The sequence below is a fragment of the Saccostrea cucullata genome, unplaced genomic scaffold, assembly GCF_032062105.1.
Source record: "Saccostrea cucullata isolate Sc308-1 unplaced genomic scaffold, CSIRO_AGI_Scuc_v1 ctg410, whole genome shotgun sequence".
In the NCBI taxonomy this organism is placed as follows: domain Eukaryota; kingdom Metazoa; phylum Mollusca; class Bivalvia; order Ostreida; family Ostreidae; genus Saccostrea; species Saccostrea cuccullata.
In genome coordinates, this window is record NW_026923562.1 from 59,059 (window position 1) to 82,978 (window position 23,920).

The 23,920-nt window shown below is 37.2% G+C and overlaps 1 protein-coding gene across 1 annotated transcript; it reads right to left on the reverse strand.

Annotated features, from left to right (window-relative positions):
- Positions 1 to 44: 44 nt before the first annotated feature.
- Positions 45 to 23,115, reverse strand: LOC134264334 (microtubule-associated protein futsch-like). Its single transcript, XM_062746629.1, has 23 exons — positions 21,034 to 23,115; positions 11,583 to 18,463; positions 10,558 to 11,387; positions 9,749 to 9,877; positions 9,172 to 9,223; positions 8,990 to 9,066; positions 8,687 to 8,888; positions 8,441 to 8,538; positions 8,186 to 8,321; positions 7,827 to 7,961; positions 7,336 to 7,446; positions 6,448 to 7,098; positions 6,293 to 6,356; positions 5,981 to 6,043; positions 5,790 to 5,865; positions 5,348 to 5,625; positions 5,010 to 5,155; positions 4,570 to 4,740; positions 4,104 to 4,124; positions 2,280 to 2,473; positions 1,782 to 1,872; positions 1,492 to 1,677; positions 45 to 1,359 (listed from the first exon to the last, which is right to left on the reverse strand). The coding sequence occupies exons 1-23, from the start codon at positions 22,982 to 22,984 to the stop codon at positions 1,201 to 1,203; spliced, it is 12,702 nt and encodes a 4,233-aa protein (XP_062602613.1). The 5' UTR covers positions 22,985 to 23,115; the 3' UTR covers positions 45 to 1,200.
- Between the last annotated feature and the right edge of the window lie 805 nt (positions 23,116 to 23,920).

Consider the following 23,920-nt stretch of genomic DNA (forward strand, 5'->3'; position numbering starts at 1 on the left):
GGTCATTTTTAGAGGGAGAGAAAAAGAAAACACCATGACAAATATTTACTTCAATTTAAAACAATTTAATTCAAAATAATAATCTGCTGTTTTATCACAGCAACAATAATTTTATCAATTAAAAATAACTAAATATCTATAAAACAGAATATGTACATTTAGTTTAATAAAATGAGGGACAACTGTCTTTAAATCAAATTGATAGATGAACATTTCTTACAAACGACTACATACATCTCTAAAATGACTGCAATATTAAGCACTTAATTAATGACACATTATGAAAAGTGATACTGGAAAAAACAATTTCATTCAACATTCACAGCTATGGTGTACTAGTATTTTAAATGCCATTTAAGTATTTGTAATAAATGTATTTTAAATTTAATACTAGTACACACAATGGACACATATTTCTTTAGAAGAAAAATACTTCAAAAAATTACACTCGTACAAAGTCACAAACATAAATCCTCGTATAAAAATGTCCACTTCAATTATTTGATTCATGACGTAAAAATAATGTTAGTACATAAAAAAACGTTTTACCTTTCAATTGAAGGAATTTAAACAAAACACTAACACGTCTAATCAATTATTGCCACATGGTTCTTGAGTGCACACAATTAATTAAAACAATAATTCTGCCGCATTAGAAGACAACAATTCAACACACAAACCATATAAAAACTGCTGCCTTTTATGATAACCTGCTGTTTTATGCATTCACAGATCAATGTAATATCTGAATGTTAAATATTACAATACTTTTTAAGTCAATATTCTTAATATGAAGTCTATTTTTTCAATGTTTCTAATACTATGTCTCACATTTAAATGTGTGATAAATGTGTACTTTTTTCAGCATTACACAAAAATATTGAAAATACTGAATTTTGGGAAAATTCACTGATGATAAAATAAGTACACCCTATGTGTGTTGGAGATAATCTTCCAACCTTTATGTTTTTGGAGAAGAAACATAAGACTATTTGTAAGTAATAGGATGTAGCACTGTTCATGTGTAAGTTTTTGTAGTGTTAAAACACACATTTTTATAAATTTTAGTACCCTTTGGTTTACTTTCATCACATATTCATTATATTTTTCCCAGAAATCCAGAAAGGTATAATCAACTCTTAATGTGATCTCAAATATCCCTTGGCTATTTGGTGAGTCTGTTTCAAGAGATAAAATGTCTCAAATATCTGGTGAGCCTGTTTTACGATAAACACTACCAAACTTGCCCATATATTTTTTAACATAGTCTTTGGCTTTGGATTTGACGTTTTCATTGACCTCCAGGTCTTCAACATGACGACAATGTTTCAGTTCTTTGGCCATCACATGATGTGTCAACTACAATTCAGAAGAAATAAAGTTACTAATTTAGAAAAAAATGCAGGATTTTATAAAATGACTCATTAGCCTCAATTCCCATGTACTAAGTCACACTACATGTAAATTTAAATTATCTTATAGTTCTTTTACCTTCCTTGCTAGATGTTTGAAATCCTCTGTAGAGCTGATTCTTCCAGCCTTACAGTCGGGTTTTCTGAATGGATTCAGACACACCACAATATAGGAGGACATCTGTCGTCGGAACTGGTCTTTGATTCTCTTCACGGCTTCAGTGGATGTATCTGCTGCAGCTGTCGTGGCCCTCTTACTCTTCCCCTGTAATAGAAAAATTTGATTCGGTAACGGCCATGGGGAATGAAAATCACTTTACAGATAGAATACAGACAGATTACAGACAATCTTTAGTGACCTATCCTTACCTTCACAATCTCCTCGTACAACGGAGACTCGAGATCCATAGCATCATCTGCTTCAATACTTTCCCAGGAAGGAGGATCCCACTGCGTTTGTCTGAAGTAAGAAGCATATATATATTGATACTTACATATTGAAGTTATAAGAAAAAAAAACCCAACTAATTGAGATGATTGTACATGTATTTCAAAAAGTTGTGACCTTCACCTTGTGACCTCAAAATCAGTAGGTCATCTACTACTTAATGGGGAACCAGTGTATTAAAGCAAAGAGTTCATAAGATATTGATAGGACAATATTTGGTTTACTAACTGAACCACAGGCGCAAACTAATCTGTCCCCTTTTTTCAATGGTCATAAGTAATTATCATAAAAGTGGTTATTAAGAGTGTCTCCCTCTTCTTTTGTTCTATAAGATGCACAAGATAAGAAGATGGAAAACACTGATACAAACCTTGTGACTGTGTGATAGTAGTAGGTTTTTCCCAAACACTGATACAAACCTTGTGACTGTGTGATAGTAGTAGGTTTTTCCCTCAGAGTCCTTGGCAGACTTCCAGTTGGGTGGTAACTTCTCCACTTTGGGTTTGGGGGGAGATGGAGGAGGAGGGGGGTCATCATCATCAGCTGAGGATGTGGTGGCTATGGCAACAGGGGGAACAACTGCTAGCTGTGTCTGAGTACCATAGGGACCAATCTGTAACACAACAAACTCTCAGTGCAAACAATATCCATTAGTAAATTTGGTGTAGCAAAGTTTCAACTCTTTCAGATTTAATATTTAGACATATGTACTGTATACAGGGTTATTTTTGCCAGGTCTTATTTTCGCCCTTTCACACTTAGTTTTGTTTAAGAAATTATACTGTATTCTTTGAATTCGCTTCGTTTAAAATTTGCCCAAAGGAGGATAAGGCAAAAGGGGTGAAAATAAAACGGGGACGAAAATTTCCCTGTATACAGTACGAGTAGAAAACCCAGTAGCAAGTTTCACTTGAAACAAGAGATGTTTGTAAAACACTTATGCCCCCCTCCCCCCAATTGGAATTTTTTTGCAAGTTCAAGGGGGCACAACTCTATCAAAAATGGCACGATTGTACCCAAAGCAGAACTTGACCTAGATATTCATCTGATTAATCTGTATTTTAAATTTCATCTCAGTATGTGCAACGGTTGCAAAGAAAATGAACGGAAACTGCAAATAATTGAAATTTTTTCAAACTCCAAGGGGCATCACTCTGTCAAAAATGGTGCGATCATACCCAAAACAGAACTTGACCTAGATATTCATGTGATATATCTGTATACCAAATTTGATTTCAGTATTTGCAATGGTTGCAAAGAAAATGAGCGGAAACTGCAAATAATTGAAATTTTTTCAAACTCCAAGGGGCATCACTCTGTCAAAAATGGTGCGATCATACCCAAAACAGAACTTGACCTAGATATTCATGTGATATATCTGTATACCAAATTTGATTTCAGTATTTGCAATGGTTGCAAAGAAAATGAGCGGAAACTGCAAATAATTGAAATTTTTTCAAACTCCAAGGGGCATAACTGTGTCAAAAATGGTGCGATTATACCCAAAACAGAACTTTACCTAAATATTCATGTGATATATCTGTATACCAAATTTGATTTCAGTATGTGCAACGGTTGCAAAGAAAATGAGCGGAAACTGCAAATAATTGAAATTTTTCCAAGTCCAAGGGGCATAACTCTGTCAAAAATGGTGCAATCGTACCTAAAACAGAACTTGGCCTAGATATTCATGTGATATATCTGTATACCAAATTTGAATTCAGTATGTGCAACGGTTGCAAAGAAAATGAGCGGAAACTGCAAATAATTGAAATTTTTCCAAGTCCAAGGGGCATAACTCTGTCAAAAATGGTGCGATCGTACCCATAACAGAACTTGGCCTAGATATTCATGTGATATATCTGTATACCAAATTTCATTTCAGTATGTGCAACGGTTATGAAGAAAATGAACGGAAGCTGAATGGACCGACAGACCGACGGACCGACAGACCGACCGACAGACAGCAGCAAAGCAATATGCCCTCCCTTCTTCGAAGGGGGGCATAAAAAGCAAGGCTAGGAGATATAATCTACAGAAACACCCAAAACTGATATTTGCAAAAACATAATAAAAAGCAAAGCCACAATGATAAATGAAAGATTTCATAAGCAAAGATCTGTAGAAAAAAAAATCTTCCAAAATTGTTACAATTTATTACTCAAAGTACATGTTAATGAAAAATAATATGGTGTTTTTTATATGGGAATCTACAGTATAGCAACTACACAACACACTCTTACTGTTGAGCCAGTGTTGTCCATCTTAAAATGGAAAAAAGAAAACAAAAATGAAAGTTTCATATACACATACTTTTCTATAGTGTCCTAAACATATTCCTAAAATTGTGATACCAAATAGAGTAATCTGATCACAATGATTTATAATTAAAGAAGTTTTCAATTTCAAGTAATGTTAACAAGGTTTTTCCATCATCAAAATTCCTCTGGGGCTCAGTTCTCAATTCATATTTTCTAAATTCAGTTTTCATGGATGATCAATTCTATCTTCCAAAACACCCTCTTGTAACTGTGGTTTGTTTTAATGTGGCATATAAAAAATGTCCTATGGCACGAAATATGCCAACTGTTCATGAAGAACATTGGCAAACACTAAATCGAAATAATGGAGATTTATTTTCTTAAAAATTTGTTTTCAAAATTAAAAAGAGAAAAATTTCGAAGACAAAATTGAGAGAATGAATCTTACCTGTTGTAGGTAGACAGTCTGTCCAGGTATCTGGGTCACCTGAGTGCCTGGTACCTCCACTGTCTGGGTCATTATCTGCTGTTGGGGGACCCCGGAGTACACCAGGTGTTGGTCTACCTGATGAACAGAAACGATCTGTCCCTCAGCATTCACATACTGCTGCTGCACCTGTTAGATCAAAATGGTCAATTAAATCAGTTGAACTGTCACAACTTTCAAAACAATAAATTTAATTACAACCTGAATTAACTTCAAATGGTCAGAGAGGTTTGTTGAAACTGAATCCAGCCTAGACTTTCCAATAAATATTAGTATACTGAACACGTGAATCAACTTCAATTAGATCAACTTCAAATTTTAATCAATTCCATATATCTGAATTTATCATGCACCTGCTGTTGACTACAGAATTGCTGTACTTATCAGATTCAGTAGAGTACCTGTTGTTGAGGCCAGACTTGTTGTATAGGTTGACCATCCTCTGTATACATGACCTCTGGCTGCTGTTGGTGTTGATACATGGCTTGGAGTTGTTCAACCGTGATTGGCATTCCTGTGTTGGGGTCAATATACTGCTCCACAACCTCTGTCAAAAACAGAAAGATGTACGTTAGTGACAGTAGGTTTCTTTTAGTTCTTATTTTTTACATGTACATATCTAAAATGTTTCACCAAGGATTTTTTTATAACACTTCTATCAAACCATACATAATTAAGTTTGAACAACACAACTTGTATGAAAAGAAGCAATGCCTATGTTTACTCTCTCTTGTCTTACCCTGTGAGTTGTAGCCCTGTACCATCTGATACTGGACTTCTAGTGGCTGAGACTGGAGGATCTGCAGCTGTTGATCGGGTGGCATGCCGTACAGTGGGTGGTTAGGGGTCCTGTTGAAGTACAGAATGTTGCTGGGGTCACTGTAGAACTGGTTCAAGAAGGCCTCTTGTTGCTGCCTCTCTCTGATCTCCATCTCCTCTCTGGCCTTCACCTTTGCCTCAAACATCTTCCTGTGCTCTGCCTTGCTGATTTTAGGTGGTGTGGGTAAAAGTACTTTCCTGAAAGCATTAAAATATTTCTTAAAATATGTATCTTCACTTAATTTGAAGCATTCAACTCCTTTTTTCTTGAAGGAAAATTTATGCATTAAAATATTAAATATTTGATCATAATTATTTATTTTACTGGCATGTTTCAATCTACATAATGCCCTGGTGTTTACCTTTCCTCATCATCTGTGGGTGGGGGTGGGGGAGGGGCCCTCTTCCTTTTTCTGATACCTGTGTCCCAACCAGCAGCTAAAATGGAAGACAGACATGTATACTTATGTCAACGAGTTACACATATAAATTAGCTCTACATTAACATTCTACATTAATTCTTTTCTTTTCAAAAAAAAAAAAAAATATTTACCTCTTTGTTTGCTTTTATCTTGTATCATTTCCAGTATTTCTAAGTCAATATCCTTAGTTGTACCTGCCAAAATAAGAACTTAAGTTGTTAAAAATTACATAAAGTCATTTTGAATATTTAAAATTCTGAAATGTTAAAATGTAAATCATGAAATTTTTTTTTTCATTTTGCAGTAAAAAGCAATAGCTTTAATACATAATTACTTACCATGTACATGTATTTGCAATGTTTGCATCTCTATTCATACATGTATATTCACTGTGTATCTGGTAAACTGATTTTTTTTTTCTCTATCATATCTGGTAAACTAACCTAATTCTTTTTCTATCCTTTTCCTTTCTTCAACTTGCTGTTTCTTTGGAATCTTGAATAATTCCTACAACATAGATTAATAATCAGTATAAATTCAAGAGAAGATTGAACATAAAAATTTCCATATTGTGACTATAATTCAAATAACACCTTACCTTCAGGTCTTTCCATAAGAACAATAGTTCCTCTGCCTGTAGTTCAATGTCACTCTTCATTTCGGCTTCCTCCTTCTGGTCTTCCTCCCCTTCACATTCATTCTCCTCACCCTCTAGGCTTGTCTTCTTCTCCTCCTCGGGGACTATGTTTACCTCATCCCCCGGGGTTACCCCTTCTTCTTCTGACACTACTTTTTTCTCCTCTCCTTCTTCTCCTTCAATGTTTGTGGAATCTGCAGAAGATGACTCAGCTGCCTCTTTGCCTCCTCCTTGATCCTCCTCTGAACCCACACCCAGGCTCTTATCAAGCACCTGTTTGTATAGGGACTCAGACTTTGGCCTCGGGCCAGCCTCTGGTTCTAACTCACCAGAGGCAGAATCACCAACAGTGTCTGTGGTACTAGAATGTGATTCATTGTCAGAACTAGAGGCCTCATCTGCAAATTTGACCCTTTTTTTCTGTGACTTGTCTTTGCCCGTTGAGGAGGAGAGAATGGACTTGGTCTCCCCCCTTTGGCCCATGGGGTTTGTAACAGTTGACAGGTCGTCATTTTCATCCCGACCAGCCAATCGACAAATTAATGGCAGGATTTTACTGTCTTTCAAAATGTTTTTATTAGTTATTGGAAGCTTCTTCAGAAGTGATAAAATCTACAAAAAAGTAAAATATTTTGTATAAATACTCAACTTCTATGATGTTTTACATTCAATACAAAGAAATATTATTCAAGTGAACAATGAAATATAGTTCAGACAAGTGAAAAATTCAACAGCTTTGGAGAAATGTGCAATTATTGCATTTCTCTCTTTTTTTAGGAAATTAATAATATCAATACAATACCATAAACTTGTCATTTAATTCAAATTTCAATTTGTCAAAACCCTGACCATGATTTTGACGTCCTCTGGTCCCTCCTTGCTGTCTGTGATCCAGCTCCATAGTAACTCCAGGCCGTGATAGTCCAGGAACAGTCGTAAACAGTTATCCTCAACAGTATCCTAAAATATATATAAATCAAATACTGTAGAACACTTAATTTTCGCGACAACTTATTTTCGCGAGATAGTCATTGACTCTTTATCAGCGAGACAAAATTTTCACAAATTGTGTTCGTTATATAATCTTATAATCTATATAATCTTAAGGAATTCTATTATATGCGTGAATGAAATTTTCGCGAGCATACTGTCTCATGTAATTACGCGAAAATAAAGTTCTCGCGAATAAAAAGTGATTTACAGTTATTCATTTTTTAAAGACTTTTTTCTATATGAATTTAATGTAAGTACACATAACTTATACAAGTTATGCAATGCTTAGAAACAGTCACTATTCAGAGCTTGTTGTACATGCATACTCTCAGGGAATAACTACGCACCTGTAGACACTTGAGAATGGTGATTCTGTGGTCGGGTGACTCTGCCCTCACCATCAGACGACAAATATTGAGGACGTGATCTTTATTCCTCAGACCATTCTCCAGCTCTGTGATGGCTTCCAGTTCCTCATCCAGCTAGACATAAAACAAACATGGAATACCTCTTTCACAAGTATTATACATTTAAATGAGGTTATAAGTATTTTTTCCAATTATCTTTGTCACAGGTTTATATACATTGAAATGAGGTGGAATGGAAAATATTATTTCAATTATCTCCCTTTAACCACCAATATCTTACAAAATTGAAATGAAACATGCAGAAGCTTAAATTCCACTTTAATGCAAGGATATCCCACCAGATCATCCTCAAATTCTGTCTTCTTCTTCCTGTCCTCCTCAGGTTTCTTTGTGGAGCGGAGTGGAGTGGTCTTACTGCCTCCAATAAAACCCCGACAGTTCTCAGAACCACAATAACACTTCTGGGCCTCTTTACTGAAAAATTGTTATATATAAATCTCAATACTTTGACAAAACATCTTACAGTTAGCACTGCACAAATGTTTATCACTACCATTAATGCTACTGGCTAGAACAATTATTCCTTAACTTACCCATATCTTTCAAACTGATAATCAAAATTGAGCTCTGTCAATGGCTCCACTGGCTTCTTGACAAAAAATCCCACCCTGAGGATGCCATTTACTGTCCACTGCAAGAAAAACATATAGATATAAAGTCCAAACTCAGAAGAAATTATAGACCAAATTTGACTCAAAAACAAAACTGCTTTCTGCCTTAACTTGAACTTTGATTCATAACTACTTGTCTGGTTTAAAATTTAGACACTGTCAATAAACCTTCTGAGTTTCACAGTTAGGATCACAGCTGTGGTTCATGTATCTGGAGTTGTTCCCTTTGTACGAGGCATCAATGACTTCATCCGAGTTTAAGGCCATGAAATAATGGTGCTCCTGACCCATTTTGGATTGCTGCTTCACTCGGGACTTGAACTGTTTGTAATCCAGGACTTCACCCACATATTCCATCACAAAGTCACCCCTGAATGAAATAAAGCCCAAATCACAACTAACATCACTGGACACTGATTCAGATAAACTTTTTCTAAAATGTAATCTGGCTTTATACCAGAGGTCACTTACGGTTGCAGTGCTACTCTTGTTCTTAGTCCCATTCCTTTCCAATCTGTCACAAATGGCTCTACATCAGCATATTGTTTCTGAGGGAAAACAGAATCAATTAAAATTCATGCTCGTTATTTAGATTTATATAGTGATTTATTGTGAAAGAATGCTGAAAAAAAAAAACAATAACACCATGTTACCTTTTGGAATCTCCTGTTTGTACAATAATCTCCACATTGACATCTGCTTCCACTGAAAATTAAAATTTTAAATTGATTATTAATTTGACTATTCTTCATTTACTTACTGTAAACCAACTTTTATTCGCATGTGAGAAATTTTCATGAGATTCGCAAGAGCCTCGTCATCACGAATACTTCTCGCCTTGAACATGTGCTTTAAGACTCTGTTTCTATTAAAAAAAGATTCAAAAAAGACTTGATCGCCAAAGTAAATCGTCATGAACTAGTTTCTTCCCGAAAAATGGTGAAATAATGTTGTTGCGAATAAAAGCTGGTTTACAGTATTTGAAAGGACAATGACTCTCAAAATTAAGAATTACAGAGGGAAGTGCCTGAAGTAGTGACTAAAGCCCTAAAACTCTCTCAATTTACCCTCCTCCCCCAAAAAGTGCCTAAAAATATTACATGTAATTTTAATCAAAAATATGTAAAAACTGTGTTTTTTACAATTATACATGTATCTACTACATAAAATTCCATTACTAAAAACAAAAATAAATTGTGGACTTTCTCTCTAGTAAAGACCTGATCTTACCACTCAATGTACAACATCCTGTTGAGGCAGTCCTCACCGCAGGCCTCGTACCCCAGGTCTCGGTCTTCCTTACTTGTCGTACAGTCACAAAGCATCCGCCTCACATCCTTCATCTTCTTCGTCTTCTTCCTGAAAAACAATAACAGTCCTTGTCTTAATCATTCTTATGCAGACATACCTACACATTTTAAAACAGGATTCTTTGAAATCATTTCAGTCGCTGAATCTAGAATATTAGTAGGTGATAATGTGATTAGACTATCAGAACAGAATAAGTTTATTAAATCAAAAAGTGTCTACCAATTTGAAGTTAATGCTAAGGTACAAGTAAATGAAGGGTAATTATGAAAGAAAATTTTCATATAAAAGCTCTTTCAAGTATTAAATTTCTTTCATTTGAAACAGCATGTTAATGTATTTGTAGTTATAGGCATTCTTCACTTTGTTGTGAACAGTTTGAGAAAGATAACTGATTTCTCTCTTAAAAAACAAGTAATTCATTGAAAAAGTATACACAAAATTTATAGATATTGTTTACCCTTTAAAGATAAGAGTATAGAGTACCAGTTTTTAACTTTAAAATGGATCTGTTTGTGCATCTGGTTCAGGAAAATCACTACAGAGAATAAACTCTTAGAAGGTCTTAAATTCTGTGAACAATTACCAGACACCCCTCCCAGCTCCTTCCCCTAAACACACATCAAAAAGTGTCTCTGAACTCACAGCAAAATCTTATACGTGTAAGTAAAATTGTTTAGACAAATTCATAAGCTTGTGAAACTATTAAACAGTTTCAAATGATTATTTACCTTTCACAGAGATAAATATTGTCTTCTATATTCTCAAATGGAGGTTTCTTTGTCCCGCTTTCCTTCTCCTCTGATTTAACCTCCATGACCTGTGATGTCACGTCAGCATTCTGTATTGTCTGCTTCTCTCTGTCTTTCTTCTCCTTCTTCTGCATCTCTGGTTTTGTTAGAACTGCTGATGGTATCCCCAGAAGATCACAGGATGGATCCCAGGCATCGTAATTTTCCACAGCCTTTCTTATATCGGATAAATCCTTTTCTTCAGCATTGTCCGTTTCTGACTGAGAAGTGGAGGAAGACACATTATCAAGAGATGGAGACAAGGTACTCCTTGATGGACTTTCCAAGTCTAGTTCACTAAATCTCCTCCATCTGGACTTCACTTTCTCTGGCTTTCCTTCCTTGACTTGTGGAGAAGTGGATGGGGGTGGGTGTGATATTTCACTGTCTTTAATGGCCTGCTTGAAGCCTAGCTTGATCGGAAGATGCCTGTTGACATTACGGGCTGGTTGTGAGGATTCCTCGATCTCTGAGGTGGTGACAGGTTGGGAAGGTTGAGGTTCTGCTTCATCTTTCTTCTCCCCAGTTGCTATTTCTTCATCTTCACCATCAGAAGGTGTAGGAGTGCTTGGTTGACCCTCTCTGTTTCCTTCTGTTGTTTGAGATGCAATATATCCACTTGGTCGAACTGGAGGAGAGAATATAGGAGGGGAGCTTACTCTTTGAGGTTTGACAGCTGTACTTGGTACCCTGGAAGGGAATCTTGGAGTACCTGGTTGTTGAGGTACATTTGGCAAGCGATTCATAGGACGCACTGAGCCAACTTCAGGCTGAAACAAAATTCAAAATATGTCAATGAAATCTGACATGAAAATTGAACATTAAAAGTGCATTTCTCCGTTAATGCATTAATTATTTTCTTATATTTTCCAGTTAGGGACATTTAGACATTTGAGAAGAATTTTGTACATGAATACAAACAAATGAACTAATGATACTAGTAAAATCTTGTTGTCATGTCATACCTCATTAAGTGGCTGGACTGGTTGACCAGGATAGCCAGGGGTCTTTGGAGGTTGTGCCACAGCTGCTGAGGAGATGGCTGACAGAATACTGGGCTGAGTGGGCACGTGCCCATACACAACAGCTGTCCTCGGCACTGCAGTAGGGGCGGGTTGGAATGGAGGGTGATGTGTCTGCTCCTGGCCATACACCATTTCCTGATGAACAGGCTGTCCCTGAGTATTGTATACTGGAGTATTTGGCACATTGTACAGGTTAGAGGTCTGGGCTGGCACTTGCTGCATTGAAGGATATGTATCTTGAGGATAGACCTGAGGCTGGGACATCACAGTCTGCTGAGGAGGTATTGGATATCCAGAGTTGGGATCCACATTTGGATACTGTGAATACGTTTGATAGGCACTGTTGGTATTTGCTTGGGTCACTGGTACAGGGTAGTAATTACCATAGGCATCCTGGTAGTATTCAGTTGGTGCTGGTTGCACTGAAGGCTGCTGCTGAGGTGCTCCAGTTGCTGAGGATGATGCCGCTGTTTCTGTTAACATTTTCTTTTTGGCTGCTAACTGGCTCTCAAACTTAAGCCATTCATCAGTGAGATTTTTCTTCTTGTCTTCCTCTCTATCTGACTTACTACGTCTTGACCTATGTTTAGGTGATCGCTCCTCATCACTGCTATCCCTGTGTCGTCTCTCATCTCTTTCAGGTCTTCTACTGGACCTCCTCTCATAATATCTCCTATCCCTGTCTCTACTTCTACTTCTAGATCGACTTCTGCTCCTTTCTCTAGACCTCTCTCTTCCTCTTTCTCTATACCTTTCCCTTGACCTGCTTCTTTCTCTACTTCCCCTCCTCTCTCTTTTTCTATGCCTATCATCATAATTTCTATCTCTATACCTGTCATCATGCTCTCTTTCTCTATGTCTGTCTTCATAATCTCGATCTCTTTGTCGTTCCTCATGATCTCTATCTCTACGCCTATTGTCATGTTCCTTATCTCTATCTCTACGCCTATCATCATATTCTTTTTCCCTATCTCTACGCCTATCATCATGTTCTCTTTCTCTGTGCCGATCCCCGTAATCTTTGTCCCTTTCTCTACGCCGTTCCTCATATTCTCTATCTCTATGTTTTCTATCCCTGTCTCTGTTGTCTCTATCCTTTTCTCTGTCCCTATATTCTCTATCTTTGAGATCTCTATCTCTATCTCTATCTCTGTCATAGTCATCTCTCTCATGCTTGCTGCTTGTATATTCATCATAGCTGCGTTCCCTCGAGTCCTTCTTTTCTGTCTTCTTCAAAAATTCATCCACTTTTTCCTCCAAGCTTGGTGAATCTGGCTTAGGTTTTCTCACTTTTTCCAAAAACTCATCAAACTTTCTTTCCACTGTTGTTTTAGGCTTTTCCACTTTCTTCAGAAATTCATCCACTTTCTTATAATATTCTCTATCATCAATCTTGGACTCCTCAGATTCAGAAGCACTTGATGCATTGTGTGGGTTGGATTCCACAAATGGATTTTCTCCAGTCCAAGTAGGAGGAGCTATCACTTTCTTTGGTATTACTCCAAACCCAGAGGGACCTGGATTTGAGTCTCCATGAGATTTTTCCATTACAAGTGGAGATATGGGTAAGTTTCTGCCTAGCTCAGAAACAATTCTATGTCTAGCATGACTTTCATTTTCAGATTCTGATTTGATTTCACCATCCTCTGAAGATTCACCCAAAGTAGTGTCCGAGTCTTTTCCTTTACTCATCACAATAGGGCCTATCTTTATCATTGGTGTTTTCTTTATAGGTTGACTCATTTCTGGTTCATCTTTACTTTTCTCTGTACTTTTTTCTACATGTGAAGTGCGAGGAATTTTCCCTATAGTCAACTTCTTCTCCTTTGGATTTTCTTTTTGTTTTGCAATGACTTTTGCTAACAAGGCCTGTTTTGATAGTTCAATAGAAGACATTTGTTGTATATCTGTTGCTGAAGGTTTTGTTGTGTCATTTGATGCATGTCCATTCTCAGCACCTGCTTCATCTGCATCAGAAACCCTCTCCTCTAATTTTGGAATATTTGTGACAGTCTCTGCCTGTTGAATTAATGATAAAATGTCCCTTGAAGATGCATCAATATTTGTTACAGTAGCTTCTGTGACTATTATTTCTTGATCAGGTAACATATTTGGTGGTTTTGGAGATGGAGTACCTTGATTTTCAGATAAGCCAACTTTTAAAGGTTCCATTGATACAGAAGATTTGTTTTTCCCAATTTCTGAAGGAAGAGGAATGACTTCTGGAAGAGGGGCAGATTCAGTTAGAGGTATGGAAGCAGATGATCCACTCTGTTGATATGTTTCTTTAGTATGTGTATTAGAAACATCCACTGGCATTGGAATATCACAAGGATTAGATTTTTTCTTCTCTGACAGCACAGGTATTGGAGAATTATCTAATGCTTTTGCTTTCTCTGGGGGTATAGGAATAGAAGGAGGATTAGTTTGAGATTTTGTCTTCTCATCAGGAGGCATAGGAATATCAGATGGAAGATTTGGTGGTGCAGATGCAGTGGATGAAACCTTGCTTATGTCAACCTCGTCTTCCTTTGATGTCTTCTTTTCTGGTGGTGGAGGTGGTAATGGAATATCTGTAGGAAGAACAGACAATGCTGAGGACTGAGGTAAAGGAATATTTGGTGGATTAGTGATGGAGAAAGATGTATTTGTGACTGGTGGAGGTGCCACTGGTAGAGGTGCCACTGATGGAGCACTTCCTGGCAATGGTATGTTCATTGATGGATGGCTCACAGAAACAGGGTAAGTTGGTGGGGCAACAGGTTGGGGTGGAGGAATTGGCAAATTGGATGTTAATGATCCACTAGGTGGTGGAGGTGGAATGTTCATCTGGATAGGAGGCATAGGTGCTGGTGGAGTGGATTTTCTGTCTGTTGATGATGGACCATTTCCCAGTGGCACGCCAAAATCTGGAATAATGCTCTCAAGGGAAAGGCCAACAGTAGTAAATTTTGGGAATGTTGTCATTGGAGCATTTGGAACTGAGTTTTGTGGGTAGTTTTCATTCCCCTGAAGGATAAGGGGTTCCTGACTGTTGGAGTTGGAATCACATTCCATATCTACTGTTTCAGTATTGTCTTCTCCAGTTGGAACATCTGAGGAAACTTTCTTAGGTTCCTCTACACTAGCCATTACTTTACTTTCCACCAACTCTTTTGCTTTCTTCAAAGCAGTCTGAAATATGTCATTTTTATTCCATGCTGCTGCACCTTTTCCTTCATTTCCCTCTATGGAGTCTGCTGATACATTGGGTATGGACAACCCTGGATATGTAACAACTGCAGGTACATCAACTTTAACTGAAGTCGCTACATTTTCATTTCTATTACTCTCTTTCTCCTCCTCTTTCATGCTGGTATCACTGCCAACTTTCACTTTAAAACTGATCTCTGTGTCTTCCTCATCAGGTATGTATCCTGAACTTCCACCCTTTTCTTTTTGAGACTCCTCATCTTCCTCATCCCATTTCACCTTTTCAATTGCTTGTGTTACACTGGCCAAAGCAAATTTAATAGGTGTCCTAGCACTGCTTTTTTCAATGTGAATTGGTTCCAATGTCACACTGACTTTTGGTAATGTACTGAGGTCCACCTCACTCTTTTTCTCTGTAGGTAATACAATCTGATCCACATCAACCCTGTCATCCACATCACTAAATCTGCTTTTCCTCTTTCTTTTTGTGGGCTTTTCCACGACTTCTTGCCTCTCTTGAACAATTTCAGCACTTGGTTTCTCCACTTCACTTTCACTTTGATTGGTGTCAGTCTTTGAGTTTTCACTTCCAGAGGAATCTTCTGTGCTGAGGGATGCTTTAGATCTTCTTCGAGTTGTCCTTTTGCTTGGTTCATTTGATTCATTTTCTGGTTCTTTTTCTGTTGAATTATATGATCTTCTTGACCTTCTTCTGGGTTGGGCTTCTTCAAGATCAAATGTACTTTTGACCATGTCTATGTTCAGCTTCTTTAGTTCTCTTTTTATTTTCTCCTCATTTGTATCTATTGTATCTGTGGATGTCCTACTCATTTCTTTATTACTCTCTGGATCTTTCACTTCTGATTCATCCACAGTTTTTAATTTCTGCTCCGTTTGAGATAACTCTAAGTCATCAGTACTCTTTCCAACATCAGATTTTTCACTAGGTTTGGGGGTATCTTTCTGTCTTTGATATTCTCCATCATGTTTCCCAGCAGTATCGGGTATGGTTACAGAAAAAGGATCACTAATGCTTTGGGATTTGTTGCTCTTAACAGGCATTTCATCAGGCATGGGAATGGAAGAAAGATCAGTAATGATAGGCTCAACTTGCTCTAGTTTCTTGACCTTCTGTATCGGAATTGATGATTCTTTTACTTGTTCTTTACTGACAACTTTCACTTGTTCTTTACTGTTATCTTTCACTTGTTCTTTACTGTTATCTTTTACTTTTTCTTTACTGGAATCTTTTACCTTTTCTTTACTCTTATCTTTTTCTTTTTCTGTACTGGTATCTTTTACTTGTTCTGTGCAGACTTTCTGCTGTTCATTACTGATCTCTTGCCCTGGTAGAGGTATGGCACCGATGTCCACACTGATCCGCTTCAGTTTTCTAGTGCCACCCTGTTCTGGTGAAGTCTGTTGTGAGTCCTCATCACTGTTAGATCTTTTGGATCTCCAGGATCTTCTCTTCACTTTTTTACTTTCTGGACTCATTTCTTTTTCTGGCAAAGATCCAGTATTTCTAGAATCCTCTTTTGCTTTTATTTTGTCATCTTCAACAGTCACATCTTCTGACTTTTCTTCGATATCTATACTTTCATTGCTGTAATTCAGGGGAGAACTTGAAGATTCAGCCTCCCTTTCCCTTTTCTTCTTCTCCTTAGCTAGCTTTTTGGCTTTCTTCTTGGCTTTCTTTGCTGCTTTTTTGGCCTTCTTTGACAACTTTTTATCCTTTTCTGAATCTACCGATTTACTTCTGGATCTAAATTCCCTTGCTGGTGATTTGCTGATAGAGTGTGTAGAAATTCTAGAAGGTGATGGTGACTTAGATAATTTAGCATGCTTTTCTGATTTCTTCTCATCAGGCTTTTGTTCATGCACCAGATTTTCACTGGATTCTGTTTTATCTCCCTTATCAGTGCCTTCGTCAATGTCCTTCTCCATAGAATCATCCAACTTGTTTTCAAGAGATGGCAATTCTTTTTTTACTGGCTTATTGATGTTCATTTTGAATGATATTGGAGCTCTCTCTTTAGGTACTTCTGGGGATGTTTCTCTCTGTTTATCTTCCTTTGGCTCTTTTTCTTGTCCTCTGTCTGGAGTCAATGACCTTGCATCTTTAGATATGTCTTTTATAGGGGAGTCTCTGTAGGAAGATTTATCTTTGCCTTTCCTTGATTTTCTCCTTGATGCCTTCTCTCCTCTGTCTTCATCAGATTGGTAGGATGATGGTGATACTGAGTTTCTTTTCTTTCTAGTGGACGATCTTTTTCTGTAATCAGGGGAGCTTGAATTCCTTCTTCTATGTGGAGAGACAGAGCTTTGCACGCTCCTTCTTGGTGATTCTCTTCTTCCTCTTCTGGAAGACATGGGTGACTCCGATTGTCTTCTGTTTGATTTTCCCCTCCTGTCAGACTTTGTATGTGCTGGAGAAGGACTCCTAGATCTCTCTGTAGAATTGGGTTTCTTTTTCTTCGTTTTCTCTGGTTTTGGAGAGATGGATCTACTTCTGTCATCTTTGTGTTTCCTAGCAGCATCCACAGACCTACTTCTTGATCTGCTTGAAGACTGATATGTTTTTTGCTTTTTCTTGGTTTTCTTTTTCTTTCCGCCAGCCCTTTCTGAAGATTTGCTTCGGGATCGGCTATATGAAGTTTTCCTGTGCTTGGGTGACAAGGATTTTTTCTTGTACCTTGGAGATACTGATCTGGCAGATTTATCTTTTCCTGAGTCCTGTGACCTACTTCTTGACCTATTTATAGATTTAGAGTGTGAAGAATATTTTTTGGTGGACTTTTTCTTTCTCCCATGTTCCTGATATGGATCTGCTGACCTACTTCTAGATCTATGTCTGGAAGTCTTAATCACAGATTTATCTTTCCTAGAATATCTACCCACAGAAGATGATCTGCTCCTTGACCTACTTTTATGTTTCAAGGATGACCTAGATTTTACATCATATTTCCTAGAAGTGTCTTTTGTGGAATCTATTGACCTGCTATCAGATTTTGAACGAGACCTATGTTTTCTGGGTGTTGTTGACTTTTTTCGTGATCTACTATCCACAGACCTGCTTCTAGACCGAGACTGAGAATGTTTTTTATGTTTAGGTGATTTGGACTTTTTAACAGATTTGATAGATTTCTCTTTAGATTTATCATCAGCAGAGTCATATGATCTACTCCTTGAGTGAGTACGCTGCTTAGAATCTCGATCAGTATGTGGCACTTCCTCATCACTATCCCATGAAAAACTGTCTTTTCCTTGAGGTGACATTTTCTCTAATTTTTCTTTTGTCTTCTCTTTTTTCTTTCTTTCAGGAGAATGAGAAGTTGATCTGTGTAACTTTTTCTTGGATTTCTTTTTCTTTGATTTTCTTGACGAAGTATCTTCGTCTCCACTCTCCTTGTGTGATTGTTCGTCTGCTACTGGACCAGACTGATTGTCTGTCTGTGTGTCAGAGGTTATGACCTCATCTTTGAGCCGGCTGCTTTGGTCTACCTGAGTTGATCCGTTGCTGGGACTAGGGGTATCCGTTGGTCGGCTGGGAGAGTAGTCCTCCGTAGGGTGACTGGGGGAGTATTCCATCCCGGTAGGTTTCTCTGGAGAGTACATCTGGGAATCACCTGAAAAATGATATGTTTATCATTACCTTTATAGCACGTAATGAATATCTTTCCTAATAAAATAATATTTTTTGTTTTCATTGTGATCATTTAGATACATAAAAAAATTAAAATGCATAAAGTTGTCACTAGCTGTCTGCCATACAGATTATAGATAGTTGTGTAATTCTTTTAAACTACACAGAGAATTGCGAAACTAGGAATATGCATTTAAATTTAAATTACTTTTGGAATATTTTGCAAAAGTTGTGATTTGCAGAAAAAAAATTGTTATAAAGTATTGTTATAAAAACTTGACTGCAGTTTGAAATATTGTTATGATTGTTTTTAAATATAGGAAATCTTATTACATTTTTTAAAAAATCCTACAGTACACAGAGTCCATGTAGTGGAATTAGAAAAACAGCAGAAGCATTTATCAGATGAAGACTTTCTAACAATGTACGAGGGGTTATCAAAAAGTTCGTGGACTAGCGTCATAAAATTAAAACCGCTTTAGGCACATCAATGAATTTTACAATATCTAGTTAGCATCATCTTTTCTATCTAAAGAATAAACCATAAATCATAAATTTTATTTTTTAATAAAGTAGTAATGTTTTTGTAAGCAATGGTATGTCCATGCGGCGCAACCTCGAAAACGACGTTTTTGCGACCTATGTGTAACTGAGAAAAACTCTTTTGATATGATCATTTGACAACCAAAAATCCCGTTAATTCAGGTATGTGTCGGGACACAATTGTTCCATAAAATATGAAATTTTCATTTCATTCTGGAAGTTTTATGAAATTTTATAGTAAATTTTACACGGAATTTCCAAACAAATGAGGCCTTGAAAATAACGTCAAAAGGGGGAGGGGTTTCCGTTTCCAATATTCTATAAAGTTTTGCCCCTAAAAAAAACTGGTATAGACATAAAATATGTTGAAACTGGCTACAGAGAAATAATATGCACCCAGAGTACTTGTCTTTTAATGTCAAAAAAGATTCAGAGAGAAAAGGGATACGCAGTTTAAGTCGATTTGCAGTCAAGGTGTGAAAAATCAATCACGTCAAAAAATGACGTTGATCATGCTTTGTAGATATTGGACTCCCAAAAGCAAAATATGCCTACACAATCAAGCGCTGATCTCTCCCAATGTATTAATCCATTTGGATTATTATATTCATTGAAGGCCACTGTTCATGACATTGTAAAGTCATATAAACAAGTCCTTACTCAGCTCCAGCGAATCTCATCAAAGAAGTATATGAGGTAGAAGAATCGGACATTGAAAAAAAAAAACAATGACGTTATCTGACGTCATGAAAATAAACGACGACAGCGCCGGGTGATCATATAATGTAGTTTATATTTTGTAATAATTTGGCAAATAATGAATGTATCAGGCTAAAATTTTCAACATTTCTTTATTTTTTGTTGTTTTATATTCCATATAAATTTTGAAAGCACAGACTACATAGTACCAATTTTATAGCCTCAGTCCACGAACTTTTTGATAACCCCTCGTATATATGTAGCAAAGCAAGACAAATTTGTTGACTCTTTCATAACTATAAGAAATCATATAATTGTACAAGTTTCCTGTACATTAACATTTTAACATGTTACAGAGCTGTATTTCATTGCTTTACATTGGAAACCATTCACTTGGCATTGAAATTAGATAACTTAAAAGTAGATGAGAAAAATAACAAATACGTTTATTTTGAAAGGTTTTTAAATGAGAAAGAATGCAAACTCCATCTAAATGACATTTTCATGTAAAAGGGAGAAATGCCATTAATAGAATTACAACTGAATGAAAACGGTAGTTCACAGGGACACCAATATTGTTAGATTTTATCTGCCATGATTCATCACTTTAGAACACCCTACATCACTGTTCTATTGATTTTCTCTCTATTATGGGCTGTAATTTGTGTCTGTGGCCTGTACATAATGTACCGAGATTAAATAATTGATTGACGAGACATTCTGACCAGAATTAACCCATTATACCTAGTGAACATGTGTTACCAATCTTCTTTTGACATAATGATGTTGAAATGCAAACTCTCCTTAAATACTAGTATGCTAAAAAAAATTAAAATTCCTACTTTTTAAATTTTCTTTGAGATGAGAGTCTAGAAGAGTTTGAAAATGTATGTACCAGGTTCAATAGAAAATTCCCTTCTCAAGGATACAATTCCAAGAATGAAGACAAGTACATGTAGCCTCATATAATTTGTGCATGGAAGTACATCAGAATAACCTATATTTTATGACCTGGGAGCTCACTGTATAAATCAAAACCATCCTACAGGATTGGAGAGATATTTCTAGTAATCCTAGTGCATCAAGGTCATCCTATACTACATAGGTACAACTTGTTTCAAGATGAATATATGACATATGAAGAAACTAACGTTTATCCTTTTTTATATTGCTTTTTGAAAATTAAAAAAATACTTTGATCACTGATATAGTTCAGAGTTATTAAAAGTTGATAAAAGGAAATTGGCTGGTAAGGGGTAACATAATGACGTACTTGTCATATTTTTATTTCCTGTCTGTTTTATTTATTACCTGTGAGTGCTGTCTTGGGTGATTCTGTGGGATGATCAGGGGAATACACCTCCGCATCTGTTACCATAGGAACAGCTGTGGGGGGTCCACTGGAGACGGAGGGGACACTCAATGACAATACATCAGCCTTCATCTCTGACCATCTGGATTTCTTCTTTCTATCAGGCAATGGGCTTCCCATGTCCTTTGACTTATCAACAGTTATAATTTTGACACTGTGAACTTTAGAAGTAAGAGTTTGACTAGAATTACAACTGTCAGTGTTTGGCAGAGGAGATAAAACATTCAGTGACTGAGGAGTTGTAATTTTCTGTGTTCCTTGATTGTCTGTTTCTGATAAACCTGAATTATGTTTAATACTTGTGAAACCTTGGTCAGATTCAGCACTCAAACTTGGAATGTCACTTTCCTTAATATCACTAACTTTACCCCCATCACTTTTTTCGGGTTTAGTTCTCTCTTCACTTTTTCTTATATTTTCTGGTTTAGTTCTCTCTTCACTTTTTCTTACACCCCTTTTGTCCTCACTGGACACTTGTTCATTAACACTGTCTGTTTTGGGACTTGAGGACACTTTTTTAATGTCTAGCTTATTCATGTCTTTTTCTATACTCTCACTCTTATCCCTTCTTCTTCGTATATCTTTCTCCTCGATCTGTTTCTCTCTCTCCTGTTCTCGCTGCTTGCGTCTTTCCTCTTTCCTTGCTTCTCTTTCTTGTTGTTCTTTGTAACGCATGTAGGAATCCCTCTGTTTTGGTGTCATTGTCTCAAGCATTAATGCCACTTTATCCTCTGCAGACGGTTTGTACAATTCTCTGGATCCACCCTTGTGTTTCGAACTGTCGTCTGCTTCACTTTTTTCAGTCTTCTGCAGAATGTTTCCCTTCTTTGTTCCAGATGCTCCCAGTTTGACATTGAACTGGACCTTCCCTGCATCTTGTTTTAATTGCTGCAAAAGGAATTTTGAGCTTGGTTTTAAAGTCTTTGGTTTTGATCCCTCTACCACAGATTCTGACACTTCTCCAGATTCTGTAGCCTCAGTTGCCTTCTTTTTCATTGCTATTTTCTCTAGGAGCATTTGAGCTGTTGTTTTCACTGGAGCTTTACTTTGTAAATTGTCTTTATTGTCCTCTATCTTTTCAGAATCAGTGTCTTTACTTTCCTGAACAGTGTCTATTAATGCACTAGCATCATCCTTATTTTCAAAATTACTATCTTCAAAATTATCTGGTTTTGCTTTATCCACTTTAGATTCAGATTGTTTATTATCACAGATTTCTTGTTTACTCTCCATTTCCAAGAGTTCAGCAGTTGGTGAGAGCCCCACTAGAGGAGTTGTTTCTACCACAAGAGCCTTTTCTCCAGAGGGCATTATGCACTCCGACACATTTTTCACTTCCTCTGGCTCAGCTGGGGATAATGCTGGCACATCCATGTCAATTAAAGCTTTCTTCTGTGGTATAGAAATGTCCATGTTAGAATCACTTATATCCTGTGTTATATTTGAGTCTGTAGGCATTGTGGAAGAAGATGGAGGCAGTGGAACATCTAATGGTGGCAGTGGAATATCAGATGCAGGTGGTTGAGGTTGAGGAAGAGGAACGGAGGATGGTAGGTGTGGTTCTGAGGGAGGTGGAGGTACAGGAATACTCAGTATCTCCTGACTTGGATCCAGTTGATTTTCTGCTGGTGTAGGTGGGGGTGGTGGATTTTGTTGACTTGGATCACTTATCTGTTGGTTTGCCATTGTTGCCATTTGTTTGTTTTTGTATTCCATTGCAGACTGAGCCCATGCTGCAGGGTCAGAAGGCATGGAACTTTGAGTTGGACCCTGAGGAATAACAGGCGGTACACCATAGTTTGGAGGTGGTGGCCCACCCTGAGCATAAAACTGTGAATAGTCATAACCATAAGAAGGATCATAGTATCCTGGTTGATAAGGTCCTTCCATACCATGATACTGGGGTGGTGGTGGTCCAAAAGGGGGTCCACCAGGGGGAGGCCCATGAAACGGTGGTGCTCCCCCTCTTCTGTAACCCCTCCTTCCCCTCCACCTCCCTCTGTAAGGACCTCTGCCTCTGAATCCACCCCTGTGTGGAGAAAAATCACCCTCTTCCATTGGAGGCATGACACCTTCCTCTGGGATGATTTCTGTGGGGGGATCCTCTGCTGCTCTCTCAGGTGGAACTTCCATAGGCCCAGGGTTTACCTGAGTTGTGGGAAACCCCATTGCTCCTGATTCTAGCATGTTCACTGGTGGAAACCCCATGGCCCCTGATTCCATTGCATTGATTACTGGCTCTGATTCAGAATACTCTGTGTCCATACTTTCTTCTGGATCCACATCATCTTGCTCAACTGCACTCCACCTTTTCTTTTTCTTCTTTTTTTTTTTTGCTTTTGTCTCTGGTAGAACTATTTTCTCTGTAAAATTCTGTAAAATGAAAATACACGTGTCATTTTAAACATATCTAAACCTTTTTTCTTAGTTTACAAACTTAGTTTTGAAATTCCCCCCCCCCCCCCTCCCCTAAATACTTTAACTGAATTTTGTTATTTTCTTTAAGATATTTAGCAAGATTAGAACAATTTAAATTACAATAAATTTGATTAGAAAGATATTTTTAAATGAATCTCTGAGTCAACTTTTCACTATGTTCCTTATACAGACATAAAGAATCTCAATTTTAAGGAAGTAGAATTTTGGGTCCCACTGACTTCCCTATAAAAAAGTTTTAATGAATTAAAATTATTGTAGATCACTATTTTTTGTGACACCTTATTTTCAGGAATCAGCTATTCGGCATTTATTAGGGAGACAAATTTTCGCACGCTGAGATATCTGTTGTACATAATCCTTTGTAATAATACAAATGTGTGTGAGTTT